The sequence below is a fragment of the Furipterus horrens genome, unplaced genomic scaffold (genome assembly GCF_987537825.1).
Source record: "Furipterus horrens unplaced genomic scaffold, mFurHor1.1.pri manual_scaffold_3, whole genome shotgun sequence".
Classification (NCBI taxonomy): domain Eukaryota; kingdom Metazoa; phylum Chordata; class Mammalia; order Chiroptera; family Furipteridae; genus Furipterus; species Furipterus horrens.
The window spans coordinates 20,928,987-20,956,263 of NW_028327173.1; the positions used below are offsets into that span (position 1 = coordinate 20,928,987).

General features: G+C 53.7%; 1 protein-coding gene across 3 annotated transcripts; it reads left to right on the forward strand.

Annotated features, from left to right (window-relative positions):
- The first annotated feature begins 1,483 nt into the window (after nt 1-1,483).
- NHSL3 (NHS like 3) lies at nt 1,484-26,894 on the forward strand. 3 transcript variants are annotated; one of them, XM_090269035.1, is made up of 7 exons: nt 1,484-1,863; nt 21,945-22,115; nt 22,208-22,263; nt 22,520-22,643; nt 23,203-23,316; nt 23,406-25,937; nt 26,341-26,894. In XM_090269035.1, exons 1-7 carry the CDS (start codon nt 1,629-1,631, stop codon nt 26,361-26,363), a joined length of 3,255 nt encoding a protein of 1,084 aa, XP_090125161.1. In that variant the 5' UTR covers nt 1,484-1,628; the 3' UTR covers nt 26,364-26,894. The 3 variants fall into 3 exon arrangements, with proteins under 3 accessions (XP_090125161.1, XP_090125162.1, XP_090125163.1); XM_090269036.1 differs by lacking the exon at nt 1,484-1,863 and adding an exon at nt 10,957-11,137; XM_090269037.1 differs by lacking the exon at nt 1,484-1,863 and adding an exon at nt 19,933-20,036.
- The last annotated feature ends 383 nt before the right edge of the window (nt 26,895-27,277 follow it).

Below are 27,277 nucleotides of genomic sequence, written 5' to 3' on the forward strand. Positions count from 1 at the left end.
CTGGGCCCCTGGGGACACTTAGGGAGCTAAGGGAGGTTAAGGAGGTTACACTTTACACTCTACTCATCCTGCACTATCATAGTGAGTGCTGTCTACATTATGCCAGGGCGGACTGGGCTGGGTGCCCCAGACAAATGGGTCTTTGCACTCATGGAGATCAGACCAGAAGAGAGCTACCTGACCAGGGTCAGGTTGGGTGACTAAGATAAACTCTAACTGGTGGGGTGATCATGATACCCTTTTGGGGACCCAGGGAGGGATTCCAAGACTGCTGAACCAGCAACTGGCCCCTAGGGCAATTTCTAGCCCCTTGGACCAGGCACAGATAAGATGGAAGTTGCTGGTCTTGGCTCCTCTGCTGCTGACCACTTCTGTGCTCCCAGGTAATCACTGTTCCCTCCTGGCTTCAGTTTCCCTTCTGTACTATGGGGCTAACACTCCCTGCTATGTGTCCCTCCTAGCTTGCTGTGGGATTATTTTTTTAAAATATTCATTTATTTATTTGAGAGAGAATAAGAGAGGCGGAGAGAGATAGATGTTGTTATTCCACTAATTTGTACATTCAGTATAATGTTGGAACATTGGGACGAAGCTCTAACCAACTGAGTTACCCAGTCAGGGCCTGTTGTGGGATTAAAAGATATAAAAGAGCTTGGTCAGCTATAATAAAGAGCCAGAGGCCTGGAGGAAATGAGCACAGCCTTTTCATAACTCCCTACCAGTTTCCTCAGTCAGACTTCTCACCTGCAGACGACCTGAGAGCACTTTATAAGTTGTGAGTTTATGAAGCCCCAGATCAGCCCTAATCGGTTTTGAGCATCTCTATGGGAAACACAGACCCAGGCAGGGGTACCTTGGGGCCTCACAGCCTAGCTGTGGGGTAAACTGAGACACAGTTCTCAGCCCCCTTAGTCCGGAGGCTTGGGTCTCAGCTCCACACTAAAGATGGTAGGAAGCTGGGGGAAAGTGTGGTAAGGGAAAGGAGTAGAGAGAGGCATTTATGAATCCTCAGTCTCAGAGCAAAACTTCCAATACTGTCTGGGTCCTAGAAAGAATTCTCAGAATTCCCTTATTCCAGGTAAAAAACTCCAGACTCTCTCATCTCTTCCCAAACGAAACTCAACACGACGCTCTCTGGGGGTCCAGCCCCAGCAACCCCCCCGCCCCCCCAACCACCGCCAGTGCCTCCCTCTACCCAACCGAACACCCTTAGTGGCCCCTCCGGGACAGAACCTCAGTACCGCCCCCTCCGGACCCGCCCCGCGACCCCGCCTTCTCGGTCCCTGGTGGTCCGCGCGACTCCCGGGGCTCTGGGCCGCACTCTCTCGGCACCAGACCTCGCCCTTCTCCAGCCCCGAAGCGCCCAGGCCGGGGCGGCGGGGAGGGGCAGCAGGCAGCGCCGCGCCCGCCCCACGGCCGCTCCCTCTCCGGGCTCCTTCCCTCCGGGCGTCCCCCGCGCCCCGCCCGCCTCCGGTCGGCCCCTCCTGCCGCTCGCTCCCAGCTTGCTCGGCCTCCGCCGCCCAAACTTTTCTCGGGGAGCGTCTCCCGCGGCAGCCGGCCGCCCGACCCACGCATGGGCGCCCCGCCGCAGGGGGCCTGACCCCGCCGCCGGGTCCGCCAGCCGCGCCATGGCGGCCCGCGCGCCCCCCACAGCACCTGCGGCGGAGGAGCCGGGGAGCCCTGGCGACCCCCCGCGCAGGAAGAAGTCCCGTTCGGGCGCGACCGGCCTCCGCCGCGCCTTCAACTGGCTGCGGGGCAAGAGGCGCAAGAAGAAGGCGGCGGGGGCTGAGGGCGCCGAACCGGCCGCCCCCCGGGCCACGAAGGCAGACGACAAGGCCAGGAGGGCCAAGGGCAAAGGCCGAGGTAAGGCGCCGGGCACCTGGGCTGCGCGCTGGACGGCGCCCAGGTGGCGGCCGGGGTGGCTCCGCTGGGGGTCCGCGGCTGTTGGAAGGGGGTGAGGCTAGGTGCAGTGTTGGGGCAGTGGAAAGGCCTAGGGTTCAGTTCAAGCAACCCCATTCTACACCGAACCCCAGCATTTCCTAGACTCAGCCCTACCTCACTCTAAGGATGGGGGTTGGGGGGGGTGCGGAGAGGGGACCCTCAGCTAGGGCCGGGATCCCTGCCATAAGCCGGAAGTGCTGGCTGTCTGGCTGTAGGGAAGGTAAGGCAATCCCCTATCCCCTAAGGCACCCAGGTTCTGCCCTCTGCTGAGTCAGGGGGTCAGAGGTTGAATCTGGCCTGGAGCCAAAGGGAGAGGCTAGTGGCCTTGTAGCTTTGGTGGTGGTGATGGGGGTGTCCCTCTGGGTCTGGAAAGTCACCTGCATTCAAAAGGTGTTTCAGCTGGCTAGGTAGATCTGGGTTTCCAGCCCCACAGAGGACCCATCGTGGAGTATATGCTTTAGGTTCTTTAAAGCTAACAGTGTTGCCTAGCCAGGTCGCTCAGTTGGTTAGCGTTGTCCCCATCAGCCAAGGTTGTGGATTCCATCTCTGGTCAGGGCACAAATAAACAAGTGGAACAACAAATCATTGCTTCTCTCTCTTTCTCTCCCTTCTTCCCTCCTTTCTCTCTCTCTCTCTCTCTCTCTCTCTCTCTCTCTCTCAAATCAATCATCAATAAAATAAAATAAAAAGATTTTTAAAAATCTAAGTGGTAGCTTTTCCCACCTGGTTCCTCTCTCCATTCATGGAAGCCAAACCTCAAACATCCACCTTCTGGGGTGTTGAGCTCACCCATGTGAGCCATTCACCCGTTTCCTTCACTCTTTTCTCCAGCCCTAATAGATACATGCCTGTGTTGGATGTGTGCTTACAGATGGGGAAACTGAGGCCAAAGTTAATTGAGAGGCTGTACCTGGGCTGGGGTGGGTGCTTAAAATACAGGAGGTAGTTCTCTGCCTCTGAGCTCCCTCTGGCCTGGTGGATGGGCAGCCCAAGGGGAGGCTGACCTAGCCCATCCCTGCTGGGGTCACTTTTCTTTTGGCTACTTGCTTGGTTCTTCTCTCATTTCTCCTTCTGTTTTTGTCTCTCATTTGAGGGGGAGGGCATGAGTCTCTGCAAGAGGGTGGGGCTCCCTTGGGGCTTGCCATGCTCCCAAGTATACCTTTACTTCGCTTCTCCTGCTGCACTGGAGGTGAGGAAATGGCAGTGTGATGGGCCCATCCCATTCTGCCTCTATTTACCCTTCCAGTGTCCTTTAACCATCTCCTCTAGAGGAGAATTAAAGGAACACTTTAGGGATCAGGAAGGGGGTGAAAAGTCTATTGTGCGATGGCATCGGGCCTGATCTTTTGGGGAAGGGCCCTGCGCCCCTGTAGCCCAGCCACAAATAGCCAGGGTGCTGGGGCTAGGATGGCTGGGCTAGGTTCTGAGGGAGGATTTGGTGAGGGGTGTTTCCAATGGCTCTGTAGTCCCAACAGGGCCTGGGGTTTGTCCCAGGGCTGCCCAGTGGGACTCACTCTGAAGTTGTTCCTGTCTCACTCAAGAAGGCTTGGGTCAGGATGGCAACTGAATGGATTGCTGTCAGATTATCAGGATTGTAGATAGGAGGCTGGTTGTGTACCCCACAGGAGTGGACCAGCCTGGAGGCGGAGGCTGGAAAAGCCTACCTGTAGGTCCCTGCTCCAACAGCCTGGTTTAGAGGTCATTGGGTCAGAAGTCAGGCCTCCCCTTGCCTTGTGTTTTGATATCAGGTAGCACTGGGCTTTCTGGGCAGCAGGTCAGCTTGATTTGAGCCCACGTGTGGGAAACACCTCCCCTGCCCATGGCTGTTGTTTCCACAGGTCTGGGGGTGGCCGCAGGTACAACTGGAGGAAGTCCTGCTCCCTTTTGCTCCAACCTCCTATTATTCAATTGTTTCCTGGTCACCTGCCTGGCTCTACTTCTTTTCTGTTTATTAAGAGAAATAAACCTGATCTCTTTAATCTCCACTGGCACCACTGGTCCGGAAGGGGAAGACCAAAGAAGGCTTAACTCTTTCTGGGGAAAATGTTCAAATGGAGATTGGGGGAGATGGGGAGGAGAGATACGCAGAGAATTCCTGGGAAGTTGGCTTTTGCTGGGAAGGCCATTATCTCCTCTCTCCCATTCTCTGAACCAAAGACCGAGAGTGCAGGTCTTGGCTCCCCTAATCTGAGTCCCCTAGTATAAGATGGGAAGACTGAGTTTGGAATAGAATTTTTTTTTTCTTTTTTGTTAGCTTTCCCCTCCGCCTTTATTTTATTTTATTTTTTTTAATTTTTGGTTTTTCAATTACAGTTGTCCCATTTTCCCCCATTTCTCTCCCCCACCCAGCCCACCCCCTCTCCCGCAATCATATCCCTCCCCGTTGTCCATGTCCATGAGTCATTTATACAGGTTCTTTGACTAAACCCTTGAGCACGTGTCTTCCAGAATCCCTCTGCCCTACTCACTGCCCTGCACAGACTTATAAAGAAAAGAGAGGCAATCTGACACTTATTAATTATTTTGAATGTGCCAGGAACCTTGTATCTGTTATCTCATTTGGATCCATTTGTAGATGAAAAAATTGAGGCTCAGGGACAGTGAGGTGAGTGATTTGCCTAAACCAGTGATTTTCAACTGGTATGTCGTAAGAATTTTAAAAACGTGCAATACCTGACTGTTTGGTCAGGGGCACTGATCTCTTTTCCCTCAGATTGTCAACAAAAAGAAAGAAAAAAAAAAAAAAAAACAGCAGGTAACACAATAGCTTTCTGGTATACATGAATCAAAATTACACCTATTTTTTGTTTTTGGTTAGATCAGCAAAAAATATATTTTTTGGTGTGCCACAGAACTTTAGTAATTAGTTTATGTGTGCCATGAGATAAAAAAGGTTGAAAAATTGCTGGCCTTAACTGGGGTTTTAACTTAAATCATCTGCCTCTCACACTGTACTGTTTACATAACACTCCCAAGGACATGGACCAGTGGGTAAGGCTTCAAGGTCCTCTCACCCAACCCATTCTACAGATAGGAAAGGCCCAGAGAAAAGTGACAGAACTAGATAGAGTGGGAAGAGTTGGGCAAATGAGAGTTCAAATTCTGGCGCAGGGGCTTACAGTAAGCCCCGTGACACTGGGAAGCAACTTCTCTGTGGCCTCACTGAGTCCATTACTGTCTCTGGAAAAAGAAGGGACATTGCCTTGATGGATGTGTAACCTTTCCGTCTCTCCAAAGTTCTCACAAGACAGGATCTGAAGATTATATGAAAGTGAAGTCACCATAGAAATGCAAGGGATTGCTATTATTGTGTTTTTAAGTTTAATTACCTGTGATTTAAGGGCCCAGTCTGAAAAGGATGGGCTCTGAGGCTGACTGGATAACTCTGCTGCCTTGGTCTGCCCCCACCAGGCCACAAGACACAGAGACACTGGCAGGTTATTAACCCCTCCAAGCCTCAGTTTCCTTATCTGTAAAATAGAGACAATAAATCCTGGCTTTATAGGACTGTTTCAAGGATCAAATTAGATAACAGAAATGTAAGTGCTTTGAACTGTAGAGCATGGTCCAGATGGTAGCAGGTTTTTGTGGTTGTGACACTGAGGACTTGGTAATAGCTAAGTTCATTCTGAACCATGTTTGGAAAACAACTCACTTGGTTATACCTCACATACCGGTGGTGGTGATGATTATTGAGGGGGAATCCACAGAAAGTGGTCTTACTTTTGTCCAACAGGAGGATGCAGGCATAAGAAAAGGTAAACAAACAGGAATCCATATTTTCCAGAAATATCATCTGGTCTCTAGACAAGTGTGGGAAGGAAGTATTTCTGGGCCAGATGCCAGGACTGGAGCCCAATAATCAGGGGAGGCTTTCTGGAGGTGGTGAGCAGGGTATAGAAGAAGAGCAGGGTGCTGGCTAATTTGAACAGAAGTAATATGAAGGTTCTATGTGCCAGGCTCTGGCCAGGCATTTTCATGAATGTTTTTCCTGTCCTCAAGACAACCTGGGAGATAGGTATTTATTACCATTTATAGGTGAGGAAATAGGCCCAGAGTGGGGCAGGAGGTTGATCAAGGTCACTCGGCTTCATTCATTTGAAAAAGACATATATTCTTTACTATATACTGTTAAGCACTATTCAGTGTAATGTGAATATCTGGCCAAGACAGGCAAGGTCCCCACCTGCATGGAAGTGATGTTCACAGCGTGGCAGTGACAGAAGCACTCAGTCTACTACCAGATGCCACACTCGCCTAACAAATGGTATGAAGCTGGTTGTGTTTCTGACTCTGGAGAGGAATAACCATTGTAGCAACTTAGGCAGGACCAGCTTTGGGGAAGGGAGTTTGTAGCCTTCCCAAAGGTTTCTCTTGGGGAACGGGCAGTGGCTAGGGGGAGGGAGCCATCCTGCCAGGCCCAGCAGATTTAACCAGAGGAACTCTGGCCACTCACTCAGGGAGAATTGTCCTTGGCGTGGGGTTGTGGAGAGATTCCTGAGGTTGCAGTTTGCTCTGCTGTATGACCTGGGCAGGTCCTGCCACACTCTGGGCTAGACCTGCCCTGTCTTGACAAAGGTAGGGTTTTATAGCCTCTGAGATCCTTTTTAGTTCCAGAATTCTGTCGGTTTGAGAATGGTCTGAAGGAGCAAGCTGGTAGGGGCTGGGGATATAGGGGTGAGACTATGTCCAGAAGAGGAGAGCCTCCCTTTGGTCATGGACAAGTCACAGGGACCCAGTGGCCTGGGTATCATAGGGAAGTGGATGAGGAGAGTACAGTGTAATAATGCATGTCTCCCTGTTGAGGAAAGGGCCTTGTGTATCATTCAGTGGGGTAGTGACTTCCATAGAGGAGTCTGGGTTCATTTCTTCCAGGCCCCTGTGAAGGGGTGCACATTGTCTGCCTGGAGCCTCACTGTATATTTCACAAATACTTACTAAATATTTAATACTGGGTGTAAGTACCTACTATGTGCCACTGTCTTGGGGATGAATGAGAGACAAGATCCAGTTCACATGAATCTCACAGTTTGAGCGGGGCAGGAACAAGGGTCAAGGAGGCAATTACAGGTCAAAAAATGTGATAAAAGAGGGAGCACAGTGATCCCAGGCGGAGATCAGGGATGGCTTCCCTGAGGTGGCATATGAAATAAACGGAAGGATGAGGAGAAGCTGGGGTTGAGGAATTTGCAACACGGGCATCAGGCAAGGCACCTGCTGGGGACTGGGACCCGCTGGCTGGCTGGGTCCTGTGGGCTGCAGAAGTCACCATACCTTGCCATTCTGAACACCCTGAGGGCAGGAGTTGGGTTGATTATCTTTTTCCCTCTGCCCAGCACAGGGCCTGGCACTAAGTGGCTTTGGGTGATAGGCAGGTGGTCTGATATGGGTGCCCAGTGATTGAGCATCTCCAGATCATAGATGCTCAGAACTGATGGCCTGAGATGTCACAGGGAGCCCTCATGGCAACATGCAGGTGGGTAGCTGAGGCTGAGAGGAGGAAGTGACTTATTCAAGGTCATAGAGCCAGCCAGCATTAGAGGTTCAACAGGGGCCCACACTTGCCAGGCTTACAGCTTTCCCACTCCTGTGTCAGACGTCAAATGGGAAAGCCCACCCCAGAGAGGTGCCTCTAGCAGGGCTGGGGTAAGATGAGCAGGAAGCTGAGGCTAAGGAGGCCGCCATCCCCTCCCTTACCTCCAACACCTTCTAGGACCGGGTGGTTCCAGCTGCCTCTCCTTCTTTGCAGAGGCCCTGAATCTGCATCCATGGCACACATCCCAGCATTCTGGAAATCCCCTTGGGCTGGGGGGCCCCGCCCCCCACTATTCTCTTCCTCCTGCCCCTGAATCAAGGCTGCCAGCAAGGTTTGCTGAACTGGGGTAGCTAAATCCTGTGGCAAGAAAAATTTACACTGAGCCTCCCCTCACCCACCTGCTCCTTGGAAATCCCCCTCTTCCCAAACCCTAAAAGCTGTCGCAGCTGCTCCTGGCCTGTCACATGCTGCTGAAAACTAATGAGAAGAGGCATTGTCTATTATGTGGGCCACAGTGAACATAGTGGTTGGGGAGAGCAGGTGCACACACCTCTACCTTCCATCTGCAGACCCCATGGCCACCTCCAGCCCTTTGGCTGACTTGGGGAAGGAAGCAGGTGGAAACAGATTCCTTGGACAGGAGGGAAAAACCACTGCCCACCTCTCCATTCATTACATTCCACTGTACTCCATGCTTTTGTGCCCACTGTCCTCGGGGGCCTGTTCATCAAAGGCTGTCAGCTCCACTCACAGGGTGCCAGACTTGTGCTTGGTATGGATGGGAGACAGCTCAGCTTGCAAAGAGGTTTAAACCCCAAATCTTCTAGCAAAGTGCATGATTCCCAGTAGGTGTGGTCTGCTCCAAGTAGGGCCTCCTGTCTGCTTAGGACACCCTCTCCTCCAAGCCTTGTCAGGTGAGGCCTTCACCACCATTTTCCAAGAGGGTCATGAGGCACTCAGGCTCAGTATTGTGGTTCCAGGAGTTCAGGGGTGTACTCCTTCCATAACACCTCCTTCTTCCCATGTTCTTGGTTATGGAGCAAGCACAGCCTTTGTTGTGAAAGAATGCAATACAGATTGGGAGAGTGCCTTGGACTCTTCTGCCCGTACCTCCTCACCTCCACCAGTACTTAAGTGCTATCATTACCACCTCCACTAGTATGCAAGCCCCACCATCTCCACCTCCATAGTTTCTGTTCAACACGTATGGCACACCTACTGTGTGTGCCAGACCCTAGGCTGAGCCTGGAGTTAACTGAGAGAAGTGAGACCATCACTGCCCTTGAGGAACCTGTTTTCTGGTTGAGACAAGTGCTGGAGAGTCCTGAGTTATGATCAGGTCTCCATTAGCAGGCAGCACTAATGCCTGTAGGAGCAGAGAACTGGGCAGGGGGAGGAGAGCATGCAAGGAAAACTTCATGGGGGAGTAGATTGTGGAGTAGGGCCTTGAGGATAACAGGGAATCTTCCAGGCAAAGGTGGAGGAAGCAGATGTGTAAAGGCCTGGAAGTGTGTACTGGGGAATGCCAAGCAGTTTTGTGTAGCTGGAGTTCTGAGAATGAGAGGGGTGTGGTTAGAGATGAGGTTGAAACTGGTGGGTGTGGGCAGCTCCTGCACGGCCTCCTGCGAAAGCCAGGACACCTGCTACACAGAGGCTCTTTGCATATCTGTCCTCACTCAATTCATGCTGAGGGATTTGGGCTTGACCCTTGAGTGTTCCCTCTGCTCCCTCACACTACCTTTCCCCTATGGGCCTCAGTTTCCCCATCTGTAAGTTAAGGGAATTGGGCTAGCAGATCTCTGAGGTCTCTTCCAGCTTTGACACTAGGACCCTCTTCTCTGTGTGCAGCAAGGAGTCTTGTGCACACAGTTTGGTGTATGGTGTATGCTCAATGAGTATTTTCTGAACGGATGGATAAAATACAGCCCCTCAGAGACTGCACTGTTGTCAGCCTCAGACTCTTAACAAGAGATGGGCATCGGGGAAGGGGGGGGAGAACATCTCTGACTCTCCCATTTTGCAGAGAAGTGACAGGGTGTTCTGGAACCACTGGGCATAAGAGGCAGCATGGTGTAGTGGATGGGCTTGCCCAGGTGGCAGAAAGGATGAGCCATGTGGGGATTAGAACTGAGGTCTCTGGACTCCCAGCCCAGTGTTCTCTCTGCTACACCATGCTGCCCCTAGTTGGAGAGACAGGGCAGAGTGATGATAAAGGAGAGGCATTTCCCAGGCTCTGGGGCTCTGGGAAGGTCCCTGGGCACAAGGGTGCTTGTGAGGACACAGAGGTGAGGGGCAGCCTGATAGCCTGGAAGGCTTTCAGAAGACTTGAAAGCTTGGCCTGGGTTGAAAAACAAAGACTTGTATAAGGGGAGATGAATACAGACATGGCTGGTTTCACATGTCTACCTATTATACTCTCCATCACTTAAATTTATGCACACAAATGTAATTATGGGCATATACTCAGTAAACATACTTGCACAGTCATACCAGTACACAAAAGCACAAGTGATCACACAATTTATGGATAAACATATTTATACTTACATGCACAGAGACAGGTTGTTATCCACTCAAATCCTTAAAACCCTTGATTCCAGCCACCTTGAGAGAGACAGTCACAATGACATAGGCACATGCCCCAAAACACATCTAAACATTTTGAAAAAGACTAAATGATATTAATATAGCCAAATAGTCACATATATATGATTACATAGAAAGGAAACAATATGTTCAGGGTCACAGGTATATACACAGGTACACAACTACACAGCCATGTGCAAGCACACAGTTACAGATTCCCAATTACATGCCTTCTTCAAGGTCATGCAGGGGCATAAACTGGAGGAGTGGTACAGCACGGAGCAGTGGGCATTGGAGTCAGTCTAGGTTTGAGTCCTAGCTCTATATCGTAATGCTGTTTGACTTTGGATTAGTCAGTTGACTTCAGGGAACCTCAACTGCCTCATCTGTAAAATGGGAATGATACAAGTACTTACCTTAGATAATTGTTTTGTGGATGAAACAAAGTAATGCATGAAAGCGGTTACACAGTACACACTATGTAAAAGTACACACTATTTGCACAGCATTACTACAGAAATACAGTCAGATTGATACATTTGTAGATACAGACACCTGTGGGGTTTAGTGGACCTTAGCAGCGGGAGAGTTCCAGACCCCTCCTGTCTGAAGCCCGGTTCCTAGTTTTCTCCGTTCCACTGCAGTCCTTAGGTTGGCGGCCTCTGGGCTGGAAGAGCGAGCTACCTAAATGCCTCACGTGGACAGGCTATGCCTTTCCTGAAGCGCTCTGGGTTGGGTGGCTCAGCTGGTCTCCCAGGTCCTGGAGGGCGGAGCCTATGAAACACGCCAGGCCCCACCCCTCCGCCTGCCCCGCCCTTGGCCCGGCCATTGGCCACAGAGCCAGGGGGCGTGGCCGAGCTGGGGCTGGGGGCGCCTGCGGTGGCCACCCGCGCGCGTCTCTCTGCCTGCCTCCCGGGGCTGCGGCCCGGTGGCCCGGCTGGTTGAGCTGCGCTAGGTTTCCTGTGCTGGCTCCCGTGCCCGCCATGGGCAACTCGCACCACAAGAGGAAGGCCCCCAGCGGCCCCCGGGCCCGCAGCTTCTGGCGATTCGGGCGGTTGGCGAAGCGGCCGGCAGGTAGGGGCCGAGGGTGGGGGCGGGGCAGGCAGGGAGGAGGGTCTCTGCTGCAGCAGCCGCCACCGCTGCTGCCCTCTCCTGGGGCTTGGCGGGTGTGAGTGTGGGGGACCGGGTATTCCCCGCATAAACGCGACTCCTCACATGCACATAGACACATGTACACACGAATACCCACGGGCAAGCACATGTACATGTTCACAATTTACAGTCACACACACACCACCACTCAGATGTATGGACGTGCAGACATAAAATCACACATACCCACATCATCGCTGTAGGATGCACAGAACCTGAGACAGGCACATGTACCTATGTGTATGACTTACACAGCCACACGAACTACATCACACGCACAGATACAGACCTAAAGTCGTACACACACATTAGTCATGTAGATACAGTTGCCCAACATGTTAGGTACACAGATGTACACACAGGTTCAAAACTGCACAACCAACCACACTTACACTCAGGATTAAAGACAGACGTGAAGGCACTTGTGCGCGCCACACACACACACACACACACACACACACACTTGTTTCCCAGGCTTTAGCCCCCAACAGGCTGAAAGTTTGCAGGAGGGAGGGGAGACAAAGGTGAAGGGGAGAAGTAGGAAACCAGGGGCTGGAGGCTCAGGGCCACATCCATCTGGCACAGTCGGGAGTCGGACTGGTTCTTTGGGCTCCCTCCCCACCCCCACTTGCACCATCGCAGCCTTTCAGTCTCCCTTTCCCCCACCGGCCCCAATGGTCGCTGCCGCATCTCCCCCCTTTCAGTGCAGCCACTGAGCTGGAACACAGCCTTTCCCGGCGTGCTGTGGGATCCCTCCTCAGGTCACATTCCAGCGTCCAAGTTGGGGGGAGGAGGGAAGAACGGGGAAGGCCTCCCACCCCAGAGCTGGGAGATGGGATTCCTGGTTTTCCCCAGTGGGTGCGGCAGTTCAGGGTATCCTTGAGTCCCAAGGGGTGTTGGAGGAGGGGCTGTTATGGGTGCCGAGTTCCCCCACCTAGTGAATCTAGAGATGGGGTAGGGGCGATACAGTGGATTCCCTGCTCCCCCCCTCCAATCTCCCAAGAAGATAAGGGGTTTCCAACAGAGGTGGATATCAGCTGGTCTTTGGGAGTGAGAGAATCCCCAAGAGGGTGGGGTGGGGAGCCTCCCTCTGCTGTAGTGGGAAAATCCACCCATGGATGGCCCACATTCTTATAGGTTCTGAACTAAACCTGATGATCTCATTCCTCCATGCAGGGGGTTGTGAAAAGAGCCTGGGCTGGGAATTTGGGGTCTGGGTTCTCAGTGTGGCTCTGGTGACCTTGAGCAGATTGCTTTCACTTTTCTGGACCAACCTGGCTCCTATGGCAGTGTCTATCTTGGGAATTAGGGGGGGCTTAGCTTAGGTGACTTTTTGGGACTCTTACAGTGTGGCTAGCCATTTCATGGATAAAAAGACTGAGGTCTAGAGAAAGTGGACTTGTCTGAGGTCATTTGCCTGCTGTGGTTTGAAGACTAATCATGATAATCAAAATAACAGTAGGAAAAAGGTTAAGTTCTGGAAGGCTCTCTGAGGATTCCTCAGAAGGTGGGTTGATGAGAGACTCCAGGACTTCCCAGTAGACGCTCTGTCCCATCAATCCTGAAATCCAGGCTCTGCCCACCTGTCTCCTCTTGGGATCTGCTTGGAGTGGCTAGGGGTGGGGCTGGGGCTCTTCATCTGCCATCCTATGGCCATTCTAAACTGATGGTTTCCTGAGAACCAACTGTAGGTCCAGACTTGTGACTGTCTGTGGTGGGGAGAGAGATTAAGAGGGCTGTGTTTACAGTTTCCGGCCCGCTGGCCCTGAAGGCAGAGGCCAGGGGCTTCTAGCAGCCTGCTCTTCCAGTTCCTGCTGTAACTCAGGGGTCAAGCAGGTTTCAAGGTGTTCCTCCAAAACCAATGCAGTGTTAAGGCAACACAGAAGTAAGTGTGGGGGCTGGGGAATATTCTAGGCCACATATCAAAAAGCTTTGGGGTTGGGTCAGTTTTCGAAAACAGAGGAGAGGGTCTTAATTTGGTCTTTGAAGTAACTGCAGGGTTGGAATGAGTCCTAATTGTTGATTAAATGAGAGATAAATTTCTTCTCTGGGGCATGGTGTGAGCAAAGGCATGAGTTCAGACTGAGCATGGAGGTTGGAGAGAAAGTAGTTGAGGCTCTGTCCTTGTGCCTGGGAGAAGTTCCATTGTGAATGCAGACGTCAATTCCTTTGGTTTTACTTGTGCTGAGGATTCTGAGGCCTCCCTGGCTTCATTCAGCTTCTGCTGTCTCAGGCCCAGGTATGGGACTGAGACTTGAGTACTTGTCCATTTGACTAGTCTGTGAGAGGATGAGGGAGAAAGAAGGCAAGGCAAGGAGAGAGGGCTGGAGTCTACAGGCCATAGGGAGCCTGTGAACGCGATGTGTTAGGAAGACGGCTGTGTGTGCAGGCAGGTACAAGGCAGGACAGGTTGGCGGGTGGGGTGGTAAGAGTGGAAGCTAGAGAGAGCAGTCAGTAGGCTGTTGCAGTAATCAAGGGGAGAGGTGACAAGGTGAGGGTTAGGGACAGGGTGGGGGCTGTGGGAATGGAGAGGAGTGGCAGGTGCAGAGACGCTGCAGAGGAGGTGACAGAAGTGCTAGGACCTGGGATTAATCAGATGTTGGGAGTAGAGGCCAGAAAGGGCTGTGAAGGCTCTGTGCTTGGGGCTGCATGGCTGGGGGATGGGAACAGAGGTAATAATGCAGAGATAAAAATGAGGCCCTGTGCTAAATGTTTACATCCATTCATTATTTGTCATCAAACTAAAAGCCGTTACGCTACCCATTTTACAGATGAGGAAACTTATAAGCTAGAAGCTGTTATTCTCCCCATTTTACAGATGAGGAAGCTGGATCTCAGAGAAGTGAGGTCACTTGCCAAGACCAGACAGCAGGGAGGTGGCTGAATCATGATTCAAACCCAAACCTGTCAGATTCAAAAACCTATACCTTTAATCTGTTTAGGGATAGATGGGTTTCCTCTTTTGATTGAGCAGCCCCCCTCCCCAACCCCCCCCTCCCCAAGTCCTCTGGGCAAAGAAAGCCTGAGGCCCTGGGGAATTTGGACTCTGAGGAACACAAGTGGAGGAAGCGCTGTGAGGGAGGGGAGGGGTTTAGGACTAAGCATGGAATCCCCTAGGGCTCAGAGAGGGAGCAGGTGGAAAGAGGGAGGGATTCCAGGAAGGACCGCTCCTGTGGATCAAAGGCCCTTGAACCCCAGGAGAAGAGTGAGAGTGAGGGTGGAGGGGAGAGGCCTCCTCACGGCTGGAGAGACATGTAACCTGCTGGGAATGTCCAACCCCAGACTCGACTCACGTCCTCAGGCCACTGGGCACTGGGTCCTGGACAGTTTGGGGGGTTGTTGGCAGAATGGAATAGGGAGCCCAGGGAACTTCCCCCATGTGCCACGGCATCGTCCTGTCAGGTTTCCACGGGGCCCTCTGCTGGGCAGGGCTTATCGTTCCCATCTTGCAGATGAGGAGATTGAGGGAATGACTAAGCCTTTGGTGGAGTTAGACCACCTGAAATTCTTTCCATCCTAGCCCCTGGACCAGGAGCACCAGGGGTCTTTGGGAGGCCCCTCAGCTAGGAGAAGGCTTGCTCCTCCTGACCCCCACCCCTCCACCCCGCTTCTCCGTCTCCTTCCCTTTCCTGCAGGAGACTTGTGACCAACTGTTTGTCTGAACTTGTGCGTGGGAGTCCTGGGCTTTCCTTTCGGGTCTGAGAGATCTGAGATAAACTGAACTCCCGTGCTGCCTCAGGCCCCAACTCAAGTGAGGGACCCCTGCCTTCCTTCTGGGGCAAAGTCAGACATACTGCAGGCTCTTGAGAAAGCATTTTCCCAACCCTCCCACCTCACAGATGAAGAAATGAGGCCCAGAAAAGGGCAGAGCCTCGCCCGGGATCCTGCTGCAATTGAGGGGCGGTGAGAGTTCAGAGCCAGGACTCCTGGCTTCCTGGGCAGGGGGATATCTGGTCTGGGCTCGAATTCCCTTCCCTCCCAAGGGGCGGGGTGGGCGGTGGGTCAGGGCTGCCAGATAGGGCTAAGGCACTGAGGACCTGGTAGGGAGCTTATGTTAAGTGTCCCTTATCAAACCTTATCTTAATGGTCCTTAACTCCACTTGAGATTCGAAGAGAGCTCTGGAAGTGAGTGGGATAGGAAGCCTCTGGTGCAGAGAACATGATTTTTCAGTCAGAGGGCTCACATCCTGACTCTGCCATTACTGGCTGTGTGAGCTGTGTGACCTTGGGCACGTCACTGACCCTCGGGGAGTGCCTCTGAATGATGAGGGGGATTTAGTGAGACCATGTGTGTCTCAGTTAACTGGCACTCTATAACTGCTAGTTTATAATCTTTGTGTTGTAAGTGGAGAGGCAAAAGGGCCTGAGAGGGCCCTTTACCTACCCCACACTAAGAGGCATTAACTTTCCCAGGCACTATGTGAAGTGAGTTAGTCCCACTTTACAGATGAAGAGACTGAGGCCCAGAGATACTGGTTCATTTGTCCAAGGCCTGGAATCCAGACCTCCTGACTCCCCAGCCTTTTCCTCTCCTGGCTTCATGGTGGCTGAATATCGGCCTCTCTGACATTTATAAGAGGATAATCATGCCTTGAAGGAACAAAGGAAAGGGCTTTGGAAAGTCAGAATTGCTCCCCGCCTGAAAGAGATTATTATATCATTGTTGGTAGCAGATACTGACCCGGAAACTCATTATGACATTTATTAATATTGTTGTAGCTAATTCCTCCCTGCTTTACTGCTGTTCCCCTAGGCACCTTTGGGATGGGATCCTCTCCTCCCTGTCCAGGGCACTCCCTGCCCCCCAATATTTACCTTAGAACCTGCCTGTCCGGTCTGCCTCTGCTGGGTGGGGCTTTCCACTGAGGGAAGGAAGGAGGGGGATTCCCCTTATGCAGAGGTAGGGTGCAGGGCTCCCCCTCTTTGGGCAAAGACCCAGGCTGCAGTCCCCGAGCCCTTAACTCCTTCAGATAGGACTGCTAAGGCGTTTGGAGTGATACCCAGGTTGGGCTGTGGGCTGGGCCACTTCCTGGTTGGGTGACCTTGAGCAAGTCACTTTCCTTGGCTGCTGCTCTTGTTTTTTTAAAAGGAGTGCCACAAGCACCTTTCAGGTTTCTTGTTAGGTGTTTACAAGACTAGAAGAGAAGGTGTTTTGAGAACTGTAAAAGTGTCTCTGCCTGGAAGTTTTTGTTATATTCACTTCTCTTTGTCTTGCCACTAAGAGAATAAAATCTACATATTCTCTGGGTTCTGTTCCCTTGGGAAGGCCCCAGCCCCCTTGGGCTTTGCTTTTTCCACTGGTACAGCGAGGGGTTGAGACTTTAGAACCTTTGAACACCCTCAGTCCTGGCTCCTGGGCTGGCCAGAGTCACAGTCAGAATGTGGAGGAGATGTGGAGGGGGAACAAAGTCAGGTCTAGAGGGTTCCAGCTCCTGAGCGAGGCCACCTGGGCAGTTGTGCCCGCCCCCCTCATTCCTCTTCTCTGAGTCACTCCTGCCTGGCTGTGGGTGCGCCACCACCCCCGCCCCTTGCTCTGGAATGGGGCAGGTTGAGGCCTCACCCCATGGAGGATGTTGCCAAGACAGTGCATACGCATACGCATGCGCAGGGCCTTGGGGGCTGGGGCTTTCTCCCCCATTTCTCCCTGTCCCTAGGCTCAGGAAAGCCCCAGAGTGGTGGCTACATGCACACCTACTTTCATGTACACAAGCCATCTGCAGTCCAGCTCGTGCATGAAGAGGGTGGCTTAGGTGTGCTTGTGGATGTGGTCCTGAGAGCACCCACCTGTGGGATTGGCCCCAGTGGGACATTTTGGAGGTATGTGCCTACCTGCCTCTGCTGGTGGAACAGATCTAAGCTCATGAACTTGCATGTGTGCTTCCTGGCATGCCTTGTGTGTTGGGGGGCGTGACCGGGAATAAGGTGTCTTCTCTGATCTGGAAGCCTCTTCCTTCAAGCAGGTGGAGGAGGAGGGGAGGCTTTAGCTGCACCTCTGGACTCCTGGAGCAAAAGGTTCTGGAACATGGACTCTTAAGTGTGCCCTTGGCAGGGGTTCTTCTACTCTCTAGGCCTGGATTTCTTTGTGAGGTACCTGCCCTCTATCTGAGATTCAGGTTGCTGAGCCCCTCCCCTAGCAAGCCACAGATACGTAGACCTGTGACTAGGGTGGCTCAGAGAGGCCGCAGGCCCTGGCCAAGCTGTGGGTGGGTGAAGGCAGGGGCGTTGCTGGGGCAACCAGGCGTTATCAAGAGTGAGAGCCTTGGATCTGGCTGGGGAATTTGCAGCTGTGGCCCTGACCCTCAGCTGTGGGCTTGGGACCTTGAGGAACTGACATGCTCCCGTCCCTGACTTAGTAGGAGCTCAGCCCTGTTTCTTCGAGTAGGGGGAAGCTTATGGTGACGGCATGGTTAAAGGTTCCACTTCTGGAGCCAGCCAGAGCTTGGGAAGTCACCTGGCTCTCTGAGCCTCACAGATCGGTGACCAGTTACCAGGAGAGTATCTTCGAGTACCTGCCTCGAAGGGCTCTTGTAAGATCCATGAGGGCAAAGACCGTTTGCCTTCCACCAGCACCTGGTGTGGCACAGAGCGTGAATTAATTGTCTTGCAAATGTTGATCTGCTGCTCTTTTCTGGTTGAGTGGGACTAATAAGAGGGGTGGATGGGCCTGGCCTAAGAGAGGGAAGAAGAAAGTATGTGGTCAAGAAAACGTGAATTGCTTTGACTGGTGTGGCTCAGTTGGTTGGCGCCAGTTTGATTCCTGGTCAGGGTACATACAAGAGGCAATTAACTTATCCATGTTTCTCTCTCACATCAATGTTTCTCTCCCTCTCTTTCTCCCACGCTTCCCCTCACTCTAAATAAATAAAATCTTTAAAAAAGAGAGAGAGAGGAAAAAAGGAAACCTTGACTTTATGGGGATGGGTTCTCTTGGCCCTTCTGCAGAGGGGAGATCAGGTTTACAGCTGACAGTGTGGACAGAGGATGGCTTTTGGATTCAAGTTGTCTGGAGTGCAGAAGCTGCCCTGCCCTCTCTACCAGCTTTATAATGCTTGCCCTCTCTGGCCTCCATTTCTTCATCTGTAAAATGGGGATTAAAGTGCCAACTTCTTAGGATTGTTTAGAGTTCAGTGATTTGTGGATGTATCCTATCCAGCTTCACAGAAGTTTGTTTTGCAGGGAGCAGGGGCTCAGCCCTCTGCTTGCCTGGTCTCTGAGAGGTGGGACAGCAAAGGGGGAAGGGGTTGCAGAGCTGTCCTGCAGCATAGGACCTGCAGCTTAACTTTCATTTTTACTGACCAACCTCCTGGGGGAAATTTAGGCTCTACCAAGGCCTATGGGGCCCTACCAGATCTGGCTCCTGCCCTCCCCTCCTACCTCCCACCATTGTCTCCCTGGCTCACCCTGTTCCAGCCACATTGGCCTCTGTTCTGAGAAACCTACCACTCCTGCCTCAAGGTCTTTTTACTTGCTGATGCCCCTGACTAGAAGACTCTTTTGGCTGGCTGGCTCCTCATTCTTTAGATCTTGGTTCCAATGTTCTTTCCTTGGAGAGGCTTTCCTTGATGTCTCCTAAAGTCACCCCTTCCTGCTACAGCTCTTCAGTCTTTACTATCTAAAATTATATTGTTAGTTTATCTCATTCATATATTCATCAAATATTTTTTGAGCTCACAGTATGAACCAGGCACTGAATTTAGAGGATGGATAAAGTTTTCCATTAGGTAGAGCCCCTAGTACTAGCTTAATAAATATTTGCTGATTGAATGAATGGATAGAATAATCTTATAAAGAGGAGCTATTGGCCTTGTGTTTATATGAAGTCGTGACTTGTGTGTGATGGAGCTGGATTTGAACCTGGACCTGACTTCCCTCCAAGTACTGCTCCTCTTACTGCTTTCACTTAGGAGCTTTCTTGGCTAATTCTGTTCTCCCTGCCTGGTGATCCAGCAGAGTCACTGAGTCACAGAGTGAGGCCAGTGGAAAGAATCCTGGGCTGGAGGAGCAAGGAGGTCTGCACTGAAGGCCAGCCTCTGCTCTGTGACCTCAGGGAGTTCACAGTGCTTCTCTGGGCTGCTGATGTCACATTACCTAAATGGGAAGAGTCTTTTGGAAAGTGTGGGGCTGAACATACACATGAGGGTTACCACCAGCCAGTGTGATTCCACTCTGGGCGTCTCCCTGGCTTCCCAGCACTGCGCCCTGGGCTGGCTCCACCTCTGCGGGGCGCCTCTCCACTGCCATCCCCTCAGGTGCCATCCCCTCAGGCAGTTCTGCTCTTCTGCCTGGCTGCCCCATGCTCTGAACTCCTTCCCCAGGGAATTACCCTCACCAGCAGAAGGACCTGGGGTGGGCACCATGCCAGGTCTAGTCTAGTGACTCTTCTACCTACCATCTGGCAGCTGGGAGCCCTGCTGTAGCTTTGGCTCCTGACTATTTAGAAAAGGACTTGGGGACAAGGTTTATTACTGTCCACCAGAGCCCAGCACCTACAGGCTCCGGCCCCCACTTGTCCTGCTAGCCTGAGGGTTCCTGCCCCTGCACTTCACTTGAGGGGCGGGGTCGGTAGAGGGGCGGGACCAGTGGCCAAGGTGGGAGGAGGACCTGGCGAACAGCCCCTCCCCCTCCCCTGCCCGGATCTGGTGCTGTGCAGCTAGGCCGGCCTGCGGACCGCATCCCTTAGTGCTGGGTTGTGGGGAAAGGCGTCGCCTCGCCGAGCGGTCAGGGGAGGTCGGGATAGGGACGGCCTGGGTGGCACCCGCCGTCATGGTGGTGTTCCTGGGCCGCCACCTCCCCTCGCTTCTCGGGCTCTTTAAGAAGAAGGGTGAGTGGATGTGACTGAGTTGGGGGAGAGGAGGGATCCCCGACACCTCCATTTGCCAGACCCTGATGTAGAATGGGGTGCTCAAGACCTGGGAGGGGTAATGAATGGGGGATGGGGTCCAGTAACGAGGCCAGACTCCCCTGCTCGTTGCCATGCCTTTGTCCAGCCGCTTTGCTGCTGCCTTTGTCTGGCCCTGCCTGTGTCTGTAGGATGGATCCAGGTGTCTCTGACCTTGAGCCTGCAGCCCTGGGGCGGGACTGCCTCCAAGGAGTACCCACACTTTACTGGGTACATCCCAATACCTCAATTCCCAGAGGAAGGGCACGCCCTCCTGGGCCCGTGTGTCTGGGAGGAAGGAATGTGGGGAGCAGAGTAGAGGGGAAAGCAGTTCCACTGGAAATTGGGGAGCATGATTGGTGGAATTCTGTTTAGACGCTTGTGGGGTGAAATTTTGGAGGGAGGGACCTATGCCACTTGTCTTAGGAACTGATCTTTCAGGCCTGAATTAAGACGTGGGGGCCAGAGGGTTCCCCGTTTGAGTGTGACCAGGGATTCCCTCTGGGGACTTGGAATTTAGTCCTGTAGTGTAGTTTGACCCTGGTTTGTTGAGTGACCTTAGGCAAGATCTTTTCTCTTTGGGCCTTTTCCCCCGATTTATAAAATTGGGATTGGGATTAGGCTAAAGGATCGCTGAGAGACCTCCTAGCTCTGACCTTGTGGGACTCCTGCTGACTCCCTGCGCTGGAGCTGGCTGTTGCAGAATGGGCTGCGGAAGGGGGAAAGGGCAGGTGTCCCAACTCAAGACCCTGATCTTTGGGCGTGGCCCTTTAAAGGGCTTGTTTTGTTCTTGCTCCTCTACAAGGTGTTGCCAAGGTCACATGACCCGCCCAGCGCTTTTGCTTGTGTTGTGGGTTCCATTTAAAGGGGGGCTGGGGCTGCAAAGTGCTGACACAGTCCCCCATTCCCAGGATTAGATGACCAACTTCCCAATGGGCGGGGCCTGTAACAGGATCATTTGTAATGGATCCCTGGCTCCTCTCTAGGGGGCTGCTGCTGGAGAGGCGGGTACCTTGGGACTGTTCTCCCAAGAGAGTCTGGAGCTTCCCTTCCTGGGGGTGAAGGGTTCTGGGCCCCTTTTCTCCCCTGCCTTGCTTATTCTTCCACTAAAGTACAGCCACATGGGTGAGTAGGGGATCCAAGAGGCCATGTCCGTGCTTTGTCCCTCCTCCCTGAGACTTCTTGGTAATCTGGTTATGACCCCTGCTAGCCCTCACCTCTTCCTAGTGTCCCATGGGCTCTTCTGTCTGGATCCTGGCCGAAGTGTGTATGAAAAGGGTGGGTGTTTTTTTTTTCTTTTTTCCTGTAAAATGGAGTTGGGGTCTGGAGATCAGAGAACTGTAGTTGCTTTGGGCTGTATGTGTATTTGCTGTCTTGCATTGGGCCCTGAGTGACGTGTGGATACACAGTTGTGTGTATGTTTGGGTATTGTTTGTATATGTATAGAACAGTGACTGTGGGTGTTGTGTGTATACGTGGGAGCTGGCTGTGTTCTGTCGGGGCCCCTTTTGTGCAGTGTGTATACACAGATGTGTTTATACTTGGGTGCTTTGTTTGTGTACATACCGTAGCCTGCAGGTGTCATGTACATACACGGTGGGCTTGTGTACCCTAGGTGTGGTGTCCTGCATGGGGCCTTTTGTGTGGTGTGGGTACTCAGATCTGTGTATGCGTGGGTATAGTTTGTATATGTACAGGGGGCTCTGTACAGATTGGCAGAGTGGGCACTGCATGTATGTGCAGGGGCCGTGTGCAGCCTGGAGGCTGTGAGCACCCTTGTTGCAGTGCCTGTGCAGGCTGAGGGCCCAGATGCCTTTGGGCCTCACTTCCCTTCCCCTTCCATCCCACTAGGCTCAGCCAAGGCTGAGAGTGAGAAACGTCTAAGTGTAGGACCTGGCCAGGGGCCAGGGTCTGTAGTGGATGAGCACCAGGACAACGTCTTCTTCCCCAGTGGGCGACTGCCTCACCTGGAAGAGCTGCACACGCAGGCCCAGGAGGGGCTCCGTTCCTTACAGCACCAAGGTAACCTTCCCCTCCCTCCACTCCCCTCCAGGACTACTCTCAGCTCCAAAGGTGAGAGGCCTAGCCCAACACACCTTTCTGGTATTTTCCAGAAAAACAGAAACTGAACAAGGGTGGCTGGGACCATGGAGACACACAGAGCCTCCAGGTGAGCCCTGCCCCCAGCTCAGTCTGACTACTTTCCCTCCCTGCTTGATCTCTGGCAAGTATGTCTCTGAACCCTTTGGATCTCAGTTTCCTCCCTGTGCCATGAAGTGTCTGCTCAGTGCTAGGAGATGCTGGGGGCAATCGGAGTCAGAAATTCCAAGGGGGAGCCCTGTAGAGGCAACAGTAAGCCCCACCCAGGCCTCTGGGGGTGGTCCTGGGTCTGAGGCCAGGGCCTGATCTCCTTTTTCCCTCGATAGTCCTCCAGGACAGGACCAGATGAAGATAGCATCTCCTTCTGCAGCCAGACCACGTCCTACATGGCCGAGAGCTCCACGGCCGAGGATGCTCTCTCCATCCGCTCTGAGATGATCCAGCGCAAAGGTGTCTGCCCACCAGCTGGGATTCTTGGACAGGGCAGAGGGGTGGTGGGCACCATCTGGGTCCCAGCACCTGTGGCTTCCTTCCCCCTCTCCTCCTGATCTAGTGTTTCTCAAGGCTCTGTGAATCAGTGAATTCAGGAAACAGTACCTTGTGTGCTCTTGGAGAGTCTTGATGCACATTAACTGCAGAGCAGGACAATTAAGAGTTGGGAAACCTGGGTTTGAGCCTGATACTGCTACTTATTAGCCATGTAACCTAGGGCCAACTCTTAACCTCTCTGAGCTTCTAATGTTCTGTAAAAGTGAAGACGAGAGTACTTACATTATTGGAATGAATACCAAGTGTTTAGCATGCTGACACATAATAATTGTTCACTAATTGGAAATTATCATTACCTAGTAAATGGGGAAGGCTTCCAGAAAAGAAGTGTCTAGCTTTGTTTAACCTAGCTTTGCCCATGCCTACTTGACTACGGAAACCTTTTTTCACAGTTACTAATATTCTCCAGAATGTCCTGAGAACTGCTCCAATGGTTTCTCTCCCCTGTACTGCCCCCTAGGCTCCACCTTTCGACCCCATGACTCATTTTCCAAATCAGGGAAGTCAGGGCGTCGGCGGCGGGAACGGCGGAGCACTGTGCTGGGACTGCCACAGCACGTGCAGAAGGAACTCGGTGAGCCTGGATGAGGGGGGCAGCAGTGGCGTGTGGGGAGACCTGGCCAACCCCTCTGCTGACTCCCAAGTCCTTCCTGTTCGTTCCAGGCCTGCGGAATGAGCGCGAAGCACCAGGTACTCCTCGGCCTCCTGGTCCACGGGATGCTGTACGAATCCCCACGGTGGATGGACGCCCGGCAGGTCTGGCCTCAGGAGCAGGAGTCCGGGTGTCCCTGCAGGAACTGGAGGCAGAGGCGGAGGCTGGGCCCAAGGCAGAGGCCATGCTGCAGCGCCACATCGACCGCATCTATCGGGATGACACCTTTCTTGGCCGGTCCACTGGGGCTCAGCCTCCACCGATTACCCGGCCCATGTCCCTAGCAGTGCCCGGACTGACAGGAGGGGCAGGGCCTCCAGAGCCTTTGAGCCCAGCCATGTCCATCTCGCCCCAGGCCACCTACTTGTCAAAACTGATCCCACATGCTGTACTGCCACCCACAGTGGATGTGGTGGCCCTGGGCCGTTGCAGCCTGCGCACACTGAGCCGCTGTAGCCTGCTCTCGGCCAGCCCGGCCTCCGTCCGCTCTCTGAGCCGCTTCTCCTCGGCCTCCAGCCCACAGCCCCGCAGCCGCCACCCATCCTCCTCCAGTGACACCTGGAGCCACTCTCAGTCCTCTGAGACCATCGTGTCTGATGGCTCCACCCTATCCTCTAAGGGTGGCTCTGAGGGCCAGCCAGAGGGCTCTGTAGCTAGCAATAGTGTGGCACCCCCGCCCCAGGGGGGCAGTGGGAGGGGCTCTCCCAGTGGGGGCAGCACGGCTGAGGCTTCGGACACTGTCAGTATTCGGAGCAGTGGGCAGTTGTCTGGCCGGAGTGTGTCCTTACGTAAGCTGAAGCGGCCCCCGCCTCCTCCCCGCCGGACCTACTCACTCCGTCAGCGGGGCTCAGCAGCCTCTGATGGGCCCCTGGGCTTGCCTCCCAAGCCGGAGCGGAAGCAGCAGCCACAGCTGCCTCGGCCGCCCACCACTGGTGGGTCAGAAGGGACGGGGGCAGCAACCTGTTCCTCCAACGCAGCAGGCAGCTGGGTGCCTGGCTTGTCTCCAGGTGGCTCCCGGCACCTCCCGCGCTCCCCAGAACGGACACTCTCACCCTCCAGTGGGTACTCCAGCCAAAGTGGTACCCCTACTCTCCCTCCCAAGGGTCTAGCTGGGGCACCTGCTTCCCCAGGCAAGATCCAACCCCCTAAACCAGAGCGTGTCACTTCCCTCCGGTCTCCTGGGGCCTCTGTCTCCTCTTCCCTTACCTCTCTGTGTTCCTCCTTCTCTGACCCAGCCCCCTCAGACCGTTCTGGTCCACAGGTGTCGACCACCCTTGGTGATAGGTTTGTCATACCTCCTCACCCCAAGGTGCTTGCCCCCTTCTCCCCACCTCCCTCCAAGTCCAAGAGTCCTAACCAAGCTGCCCCTGCTCTTGCCCCTGGGCCCGTCTCTACCATTGATGCCAGTCCTGAGTCCCCTCCCACCCCCCAGACATCACTGACCCCACCACAGGAGTCTCCCATTGCTTCCAAAGACCAGTCACCCCCACCATCCCCACCCCCATCTTATCACCCACCCCCACCACCCACCAAGAAGCTAGAGGTTGTTGAGGAGGCCCCATCTGCTCCAGAGACTGCTGAGGAGCCCCTCCAAGATCCCAACTGGCCCCCACCCCCACCTCCTCCTACACCCGAGGAGCAGGACCTGTCTATGGCTGACTTCCCCCCACCAGAGGAGGCCTTTTTCTCTGAGCCTGCAGGCCTTGCAGCCTCTCCAGCTCCTGTCAGCTCCCTGGCTGCTTCACCCTCAGCTACAGTCTCATCTCAGAGCCAGCCCCACGGCAACCCCGAGCCTCCAGCTCCGCCAGCCCCACCTGATGGTTCTGTCACAGGGCTTCTAGCCCAGCTCCCTCGGAAGGAACCAGTGGGCTGCAGCAAGGGCAATGGGGTTCCCAGAGAGGATGCCGGAGCCCCCCTGGTCACGCCCTCGCTTCTGCAGATGGTTCGGCTGCGTTCTGTGGGTGCTCCCACAGTGGCTCCAACCCCAGCATTGGGGCCATCAGCCCCCCAGAAGCCACTACGAAGGGCCCTGTCAGGGCGGGCCAGCCCAGCACCTGCTCCCTCCCCAGGGTTGCATGCTGCCATCCGACTCAAGGCCTCTAGTCTGGCTGCCAGCGAGGGCCCTGTGAGTGCCCAGCCCAATGGGCCACCTGAGGGAGAGCCACGATCCCCCCAGTCCCCTGCCTCTACGGCCAGCTTCATCTTCTCCAAGGGCACAAAGAAGCTGCAGTTGGAGAGGCCCACATCCCCTGAGAACCAGGCAGACCTCCAGCGGAATCTGGTGGCTGAACTTAGGAGCATCTCAGAGCAGCGACCACCCCAGACCTCAAAGAAGCCATCCAAGGCTCCCCCGCCTGTGGCCCGCAAGCCCTCTGTGGGGGTGCCTCCACCCACCTCTCCCAGCTGTCCTCAGGCTGAGCCCCTTACTGCTCCTCCGACCAATGGGCTCCCTCATGCCGAGGGCAGGACTAAGGGGGAGCCGGCCGAGAATGGAGGTGTTGTGAAGCTGGTGGGCCTGGAGAAGCTGGATCTGCCTGGCTCAGGTACAGTGGGTGGGGGCAGTGTGTGAGTCCTTTTGCTGTTGATGGGACTGGATAGCTAAGCCTCACCATTAGGGGTTGCTCTTGGATCTTTTAAAACTTAACGCTCTCAGGATACCTGGGCAGGGTGAAGTGAAGAAGCATGCTGTGTGGTGCTTTGTTATCAGAATTAACTGAGTTTGAATTCCAACTTTGCTGTTTTATCTACCCATCCTAGCCTCAAGCTTCTCACTGTCAAGTGTGGACAAGGGTGCCCACATTATAGTGTCAGAGATAATGTTTGTAAAGTGTCTAGTGTGCTGCTAGCATGGTCAGTAAATTAAAGGGGTAAGAATGTGCCTTGGGTTTTTGTGTCCTGAAACAAGTGGGGAGGTCCCTTGCTGAGTGTTTTTTTTTCCCCCCACAGACCCACAGAAGGAGCTGGTCTAACCACCAGGCACCTTGCTGGCGCTGCTGACCCATCCCAGGAATACAATCTCAGGGACCTGAGCAGTTCCAAGGATGAGAGGGTACGGCAGACACTTAAGCTAATAAGAGAGGATGCCTGCAGCCTTAACCTCCACGGCCTTCAATATTTATGCAAGCCTGATCTTGACCCTGCCCTCCGAGTCATCCAGCTCTCATGCCTGTTCCCTAATGGAGTCACCTCTGGCGGCTGCCACTTCAGTCTACGGCCTTAGCCTCATCTTGAAGGGGGTTGCTGGTGGGAGTGGGTGGTTGCGCCCCCTGCTGGCCCTGAGGCCAGAGTCGGGAGAACACCTCACTTGAGTTTAATTTTTTTTCCCCATGTCTAAATCATGCACATCCTGTAGTCCAGAGTCAAAGCACTTTTAAAGAGAGACTGCATGTCCATCCTCCAGGGCCCATGGAGCCATATTCCAAGGGCCTGTTTACATGGCAGCAGCATCAATCCCTGGTGGCCGGCCCATAGCTGGGACTGTCCCTTCCCATCCGGTTTGCTCCTTAGTTCTTGGAGGTGGGCAAGTCATCATCTTCTCACAGGCTAGAGGCAGGAGTGAGGCTGTGGAATTCCAAAGCACAAACGGTGCAGCAAGGGTTAGCCTTCCTGTGCCTCAACTTACCACCAAGCACCCTCCTGCCTTCCAGTTATGCCAGGTACTCCATCCAGGAAACAAGAAGTGGGAGGCTGCTAGGGCCCAAATGGGTGGGGAAAGAACCAGAGAGGGAGGAGGCCCATAGGCTCTGTCCTCAGAGCAGAACAGTAAAGGGAGTCCTCTTGCGGGGCACTTGGCAATGCCAAGCATCTGTTCCTCGTTTCCCCTGATCAGGTTGGGGGTGGGCAGGCACAGCACTTCAGACAGGAGCCCATGGGCTGTAGCAAA